The sequence below is a fragment of the Ceratosolen solmsi genome, unplaced genomic scaffold (genome assembly GCF_000503995.2).
Source record: "Ceratosolen solmsi marchali unplaced genomic scaffold, CerSol_1.0 scaffold108, whole genome shotgun sequence".
Lineage (NCBI taxonomy): Eukaryota > Metazoa > Arthropoda > Insecta > Hymenoptera > Agaonidae > Ceratosolen > Ceratosolen solmsi.
In genome coordinates this window covers 131,156-139,714 of record NW_011948461.1, presented here as the reverse complement: position 1 = coordinate 139,714, position 8,559 = coordinate 131,156, and the positions used below count along the sequence as shown (strand labels likewise).

Sequence of the window (8,559 nt, the reverse complement as noted above, 5' to 3'; positions counted from 1 at the left end):
TCAGCCGGGTTTCTGTAACCTGATTATTATCAGACCGTAGAAGAAGCTGCCGATACTGTCTGGGAATTCCGGTGATGCCGTTATTATTGTGACACAGTGCCGACATCCTCGGTCAGGACTTTGCAACTTGATTGTTATCAGACCGCTAAAGAGGCCACCGACATTGACTAGATAGTCCTCACAATTCATATCGCCAATGAGAGCGCCCATGGCCACACGTCTCTGGCGACTTCTTCGGTAATTACAGTTATGTTTCGCCAGTACAATAAACTGCCTACAGTATGCAAAGACCATTCTCACCTTGCACACCGGGACGATGTTTTACAGTTATTGCCAACTGTTAAATTCACGACGATCTCAACAATTCTCATAACGATCGGTAACAACAACTACCAATGTAACATAACCTTAAATAAAAGTCACTGAAACCAATTGTGTTTACACTGAATTGATGCACTAACATGTCACTCCCCCCCCCCCCCCATTACCATTAAACCGGTGGTACGGTCTAATCCAACTACCTTGGTCTTCGAACCATTCTGATGGCTGGAATTCCAAACAAGTATACAAATTATAATTTTAAAGCAATCAATGGCATGATTTAATATTAAAATTAAAATAGAAAATACTTTAAAATAAAAATGCATAATAAAACTATTCCAAAAATTACCGGTAATGAAGATGAGAAGCATATCTTATCATTTGATATAATTAGTTAATACTGTAAGTATAGACTGCTGTAAACTCAGCATTACAGAGAAATGAAAATTTATTATAGTGTTGTTCGATTTTAAAGGTTTAGTTTATGGCTCGAACTACCAATTCAATAGTTCAGTGGATTAGTCTCTCGTCAGGAAGGCAATAATAAGTGAAAGGGCTGAAAAATATTATGTATTTTAGTAAAAAAATGTTTATTATTTGTTAATAATTATAATAGTAATACTGCAGTGTTGTTGAGAAAGGATTATTCTATTGTAGTAATGAGGGTGTGTTCTTGTAGTCTTGATTATCGTAGATTCTATGGATATGACTGTATCTTGAAGTTGAAGTTAGGCTGATGTTGTAAATATCAGCAGGTGTAGTCAATCATGCTCATGAGGTGTTTGAATCAAGTATGTTTGATATTTGGAATAACTATACTTGATATGGTGTAAAATGTTTAATGGAATTTAGTGAGTAATCAATTGTGTCATTAATTATTTATGGGGGTAGGAAGGAGTCTAGTCACAGGTAAGAATCATTAATGATCAGCTTTCGAGCTCTTGAAGGATTTAATGATATGTATTTATGGCGGATTAGTCGATCTATTGTTGTCCTTCCTTGACAACGTGTTTAACGCATACCGACACTTGTGTCGGCTGTTGAGGGCCTGTACGAGGTCGAAGCGTTGGTTCGACCGAGAGAATGTGAAATTGCCCGATTATTCTTGTGCGAGGTGTGACTAGCTTATTTATTAATATAAAAAATGTACCTTGTAAAATGATGACAAGGTGTGTTGTTTTATTGCGAGGCTAATGTTTCCTTTAATTACTATATCAACTGGCTACACTGTAACTCACTTCCAAATCTGCCGATTTCCTTTTATTGATGCACACGTGTATTATTAACCAGAATGCCGACCACGTATATGGCCACGTGTCATCTTCACAGTATACTAAAACACTGAGAGGCAATTACATTTAAGTGGGCGCGAAGTAAGATTATAATGAGCGTATGAGCCTTTTGAATACGCGCACGAACCGAAGGCTTGATCATTCCCTGGCAGCTCTGCTGAAAATACCGACCGTTCTATGGCGGTCCTGCTGAGTGCAGATCGAGACCTGTGTACCATGGCTTCTACTGGTAGAGGGTTCACTGTGGTCGGTTCACTGCGGTCGGGTCACGGCAAGGTGTTAGCTGCAAGCGCAGTTGAGCGGGGATGGTTCGGCAAGAGAGCCGGTCAGCAAGAGAGATTTTCAACGAGAGAGCGAGGTGCGTCGCGTGTTTGCTTTATATGCTATATGCCACTTAGTTGGCAACAAAGCATCGTCGTTATAGCACTAATTCTTACACGAGGCGTAGAAAGAAAAATCTAGAACCTTCGAGAATTCGTTAAAGAAAAATAGAGCGTAATACCTTTGTATGATCTTATAATTTATTAGATTTTATGTCGTAAAACTTGTTCGGACGTGCCAAGTTTTGTTTATAAACATACGTCCGAGTGCGCGTGCCGTATGCCGCACAGCGCGTATAACCCACTTTTTCTTAAATTTGTGGAAACTGCGTCAATCTCGAACAAGTGTTATCTATTAAATGTGCTTAAAGTATTAAATTGTTTTAAAAAAATAAAAAAGAAAACAATATTTTACTAATAAGAACTTATAGCAATCTGTGTTGAAATGAATAAAAAATTACAGAAAATAAATAATAAGTCAAGTTAAGAATTATTTTAGATATTAGAGTACTTTTCATATTTGTGATAAGCTTTAAAACTAAGTGCAAATCTTGCTAGCTTTTTTTTTATATTGCCTTCTTTTATAATTATCTTTATGATATTTATTAAAACTACAAAAAATAAATTATAAGATAATAATATACCAGCTATCCAGATAAACATAAAAGGATAAATTAGAACGGAATACAGAATTTTAAGATTAAATTTCAAAATAATGAATTCGATTGATATCAAACGAATGTATATTTTAAAAAATACAACATTTGTGAAATGTATGCTTATTATTAATTTCGGAAGTCGATTCAAATGAAAAATGATTATATAAATATATAATACCTTTAACATGTTGTGTTTGTGTATATAATATTTTATTAGAATATCTTGTTCAGCAAAATTAAAAATACATATACATGTATAAATTTGGATAAATATACCTATTTATCTAATACATATGTTAAACAATATCTAATTCATTTTATTATCTAAAATTTCTATTATATTACTCAGTAACTTTCTTTCGCATAATCTCATTCGTAATACAAGTTTACTCCAATTTTGCGAAGTGTTCTCAATTAATTTAACATCATTCTGGAACATTATTAATAGATTAATTTTATTTTGCATTTACATTGAATTTTTTAATCATATCATGTAAAATATTATTGATTATGTCTTATATTGAGTTTATTATGAAATATTATGAAATAAAAATACCTGCTCTGATGACGGATACTTTGATAATAAAAGTTTGAGTCTCGTTACAATATATTTTAAAACATTTTTATCTAGAGCTTCAAAATATACACTTTTTGGGTTCATAAGATCCGACGTTTCACTAGATTTTATCCAGTAATCAAGTTGTTTTTTATTCATATTGAGTATACGAAGAAAGCCGAGTAATTGTGAAGAAATTGGCTCTGATTCGGGTTTTATTAAATATTCATTAACTGATGATAAACCTACTTTTAAAAGTAGAGATTTTCGCTCTTTTTGTAAAGCATCCACTTTACTTATACTAAGACGAAGTTTAAAACTATCCTATGAATGAATACCAAATATAAAAATTAGTGCACTATTATATTAATTTATTAATTTAGATGCAATTGAAATAAAAGTTTCCTCATTTATTCAAATTCTTCTTTTCTTTTAAATATATTAAAATAAATAATTAAATAATCATAAATTTTTTTTGTATTATTTAAATATTAATTAACTAAATTTTGAAACAATTAATTAAATACTTGATGATATTTATCAAGATTTATGTTTGATCGAATATAGGTAGATACAGTGATAATATAATAAGGAAGGTAAAAATTATAAATTGTACTATTTACCATAAATAAAATAAAAGATTATGTATCTGTAATATAAGGCTTCTATTTCTTAAAAATGGTTTATAATAAATAAAAATTCAACAAATAATTGAATAAAATCGATAATATTAAAAAAAAAATGTATAGAAAAGAATAATTAATATTGTGTTTGGCTACTAAATAACAAGCATGTAAAATTATCACAATGAGGGTATATATTCATTTATATATTGTGATGATGATATGAATATATATCATATATATATTTATCAGGATATATATATATATATATATATATATATTCAATATATAAATCCACAATACCCATTTGCATTAATACGCAACAAATGTAATGTGTATGATATATTTGATTTTTAATTAGTAAAAATTACCTAAAAATATAAAGGAAGAAAAATTAAACATTTAAAAGAAATTTTCTTATTTTTTAATTCTATGCAAAAGAGTATCATATTGAATGCTCGAAATTTTATAACATTTACAATGTTGCAGCTACTTTTTTATAGAATCAAAAGAAAAATCAATTTTTTTTATTTTCAAGTATATTTTCTTATTATAATTGAAACTATAACTATCTATAATTTAATTGTACATCTATAGCTACCAATTATACATTTCTTGAACTGCATTAATTTCGCGTATACGTTATATCATCAATGTTTTATATGATATCTGATTACACTATTCAAATATATTTCAATGACTGTACAAAGATTTGTAGACATTTATAAAAAAACAAAAAAAAGTTGAATAATGATTATAATTATCAAATACAAAACTATAAATAGAAGGAAAAATTGTTTTTAATAGATATAATATTATAGTTAGATGCTATAAATGTATTTTGATACATATGAAATAAAAGTTAAAGTCGAGAATATTCTGAATTTCACACTTTTCAAAGTGCATTAAGCCGCAATTACAAATTTTCGTAAATGGGAAGCGTTCCAAACACGTAATTTTTCCAACTCAATTTTTTCTTTCATTATTTACACAGAAATCTTTCATATAATCACAACACAAATAGGCATTTATGAACTATTTACTACAAATAAAATATTCACAATTGAAGAATATTAAACACATTAATATTGTTCGAGAATGCGAGACCTTTTCCTTTTTTTGTCAATGCAATAAAACATCTGGCAAGTAACATCGTAAAATTTGTATTTAGATTTCAAAACTTTCATGCTCGAAATTATCAAGTACTAGTGTCATAAAACATCTGGAAAAACACAATACAATAAACACGGGAAAAACCCATAGTTAGACATCTGCATTTTCGTTCCGCTCGGTAACTACTTCAAGCATTACTGCAAGCGGACCTTCCTTCCCCTTCCCGCTGTCACCAGATGCGTCAGTGATGCCCCCCTTCCCGCTGTCAACATGCTGTCGCATGCGGCAGCAGCAACGAAAGGTCTTCTTGTCATGAAAACCAAGAGACGACTAGGCCCTTTATTAACTCCGAAGCCACAATAGGCGCTGCCCTCGCACTATAAGGGAGGAGTCTCTGATTGTACGAAAAACAAGGGAAGGGGTTCAAGTCAAATTAATGGTCAGCAAATGTATTTTTGATATTTCTTTCTTAGTAGTATACTCTTGATATTTCACTTTTAGTAGTACTCCCTCAATATAGTATACCTTTGAGATATTTCATACACGGTTAAGTTTAGTGAAAGTCCATTAACACTGTTATTGGAACAGTAGTTACAAGGTCTGGAGGAACGACAACATACATCGTATGTCCATTAACGTAGTTCAACGTTTAGTTTTCGTAAGTAGTATTATTACTACAATAATTACATATATTTGAGATTCAGAGTATTACATCGACAAGCACCTAAGGGCGAAGAAGCTCCTCCTAGAACGACAGTGCGGAAAAGATTCCAGTACGCGTCGTCAAGTTCGTGCCCGAAAAAGGGGCGTCCCTATTGGCAATCTTCATCTTAGTTCAAGCTCGGACGCTTATGAAATTAAACACCAAATAGTGCGAGTGTTTAGGAATCAAGTTCGTGCCACTCTGCAGTAACATTTACTCATTACGCTGCATTCATAACCTCAACCACACACGTGCTCATTCAAACAGCGCTAGTGCCGACGAACGAAACTTCGCGCCATTCGACATTCGTACTCAATAATCAAGCTGCATAGATTACTGTGCGTTTGCCTCCGCAACACATTAATTCAACCCAAGAGTTGATCTATAATTAATAATAATAATAGTCAACCTTGTCAACAATAAATAACAGAATAAAAAGTAAATACTTCAGTCACATTTATATTGTATTATTATAATTATACTTATGACCTTTCATTGCTACCACACAACACCCGTGGTCTTTGAGTTGTCAACGGCATCAAATTGTACCCGTCGAACCGGCCTTGATAAAACAAGTCGGAACGACGAGTTGTATTTTGTACAAATATATAACTATAAGATTACAGATGGAATTTTAATTAATCTTTGAAATTTTGAATTATAATAGGCATAGAATTGATAATTCGAATGTTTGGAATTCAAGACACCTGGAGGTCAACAGACCAAGATGATTGGATTAGACGATACCCACTATTTCATTAGTAGCAAAGTGTGAATGAGTGAGAGGGTAATGCTTCAATTAAATAATTAACACAATTGGTTTTCGTGAAATTTATTTCGTTTTGAATTATAAACATGCAAATGTGATTGACCGTTGGTAGTGAGAATCGTTCAGACCCTACCGTTCCTTGTTGGTAATTGCATGGAATTAAACGGGCACTCAGTGGATCCTTTGCAATAGGTAGTTGCAGAATTGCATGCAGAAAACGCAATGTTTTGTCCGGAGATCATGATTGGGAAGACTAGTCTTTCAGGAGGCGCATGGCGAAAGCGTATCGCCTCGTCCGGAGTGTGAATGGGAAGACTAGTCTTGCAGGAGGCGTATGGCTAGAGAACAGAGCCTCATCTTGAGTATGAAGGGGAAAGTTCGTCTTGCACGAGGCGAAAGGACAGAGCCTTGTCCGGAGTATCAAGGGAAAGGTTCGTCTTACAGGAGGTGTATGACGAAAGCACAGCACCTTGTCCGTATATCCGAGTGGGAAGACAGTAGTTAAGACGACTCTTCTTGATTCACTCAACTAACTGCCCTTGTAACTGGTATCCCTTCGTACACCCGTTCGCAAGAGCCTTGCAATCGTATAGTACCAATCGCGGCTGGTGTATTTGCACCATCAGTGCCGTACGAGACTAGCGTGTACGTGCTTTCAATATTTGGTTTCTCCTTCAATTAAATTCACAAAAATTCATTGTCTTAGCTAATTCTGTGATGAGTGCGTTGGTGGTACGCTTCATGTAATGTAATTCACTCTTGTAATACAATCAGCTCTTAAATGGTTATAAATAATTGTGACTTCACTGTTGACTTACTAGCTTATTGTTGTAAAGTCTGACAGAATTATGTGCGTATATATTGTAAAACTGACTGACTGGTGTAAGGCGGAGTTTAGTTCCTGTCTAGAGTAATAATTGATAACTGATTGATTGAGAAATTTACAGTGAGCCTACAAGCCTGTTGAATACGCGCATGAAACTGAAGGCTTATTCGGTCCGTGGCGACTCTGTTGAGATATATTGATTATTCCATGGCTGTCCTGCTAAGGCAGACCGCGATCCGTGCCATGGCGTCTTCATTAAGAAAGCGAGCTTGTCGCATGCATCCTTTAAATATGCGCACGGAAGATTACTTAGCTGGCAACAATGCATAGGTGTTGCCATGCCGAAAGTCTTGCATGACGGCAGAGTCAAAGCTCTAGAACGTTCGAGAACAGTAGAAAAACAAGGCTCTACAAATTTTGTAGAAGTCAAACGACGTTGCTATGCGAAAACTAAATAAACATTACAGGACGTTCGCAAGCAAAGGCTTCAATTTTATCGAGAAATTTCGGAGTCAATGTTTACGATCTTGCGAGCAATAATTTACAAATTTAGGAAAATTAAATTTCTTATGAGGTCCTCCAACCCTGAACAGGTAATCTGTAATATTATGTTGCTATAAAATAAATGTAAAAAAAAATGAAATTTTCAATAATTATAAAAAAATTCAATATTGTTAAGACGTCTGCTACGATTAAAACTAAAAAGAAAAAAAATACAAATAATCATTCAAATAAAAATATTGATAAGGAGTTGTTTGAGAATGCGAGAAAGTAAAATGCAATAAAACATCTGGCAAGCGATATCGTAAAATTCACACTAGAATTCAAACCCTTTTGCTCACAATTATTTGTACTAGTGTCATAAAACATCTGGCAAGCGATATCGTAAAATTCACACTAGAATTCAAACCCTTTTGCTCACAATTATTTGTACTAGTGTCATAAAACATCTGGCAAGCGATATCGTAAAATTCACACTAGAATTCAAACCCTTTTGCTCACAATTATTTGTACTAGTGTCATAAAACATCTGGCAAGCGATATCGTAAAATTCACACTAGAATTCAAACCCTTTTGCTCACAATTATTTGTACTAGTGTCATAAAACATCTGGCAAGCGATATCGTAAAATTCACACTAGAATTCAAACCCTTTTGCTCACAATTATTTGTACTAGTGTCATAAAACATCTGGCAAGCGATATCGTAAAATTCACACTAGAATTCAAACCCTTTTGCTCACAATTATTTGTACTAGTGTCATAAAACATCTGGCAAGCGATATCGTAAAATTCACACTAGAATTCAAACCCTTTTGCTCACAATTATTTGTACTAGTGTCATAAAACATCTGGCAAGCGATATCGTAAAATTCACA

At 33.3% G+C, this 8,559-nt stretch overlaps 1 protein-coding gene across 1 annotated transcript in view; it reads right to left on the bottom strand.

Moving 5' to 3' along the window:
* Setd3 (SET domain containing 3) overlaps window positions 1-8,559 on the bottom strand; it is a gene marked incomplete at its 5' end in the record, with an annotated part of 27,165 nt that continues 18,606 nt past the window's right edge. Inside the window, 5 exons of the mRNA XM_011505521.1 lie at window positions 1-229; window positions 301-389; window positions 489-546; window positions 2,946-3,022; window positions 3,149-3,472. Of these exons, the coding sequence (XP_011503823.1) occupies window positions 1-229; window positions 301-389; window positions 489-546; window positions 2,946-3,022; window positions 3,149-3,472 (777 nt within the window). The remainder of the gene's footprint in view (window positions 230-300; window positions 390-488; window positions 547-2,945; window positions 3,023-3,148; window positions 3,473-8,559) is intronic.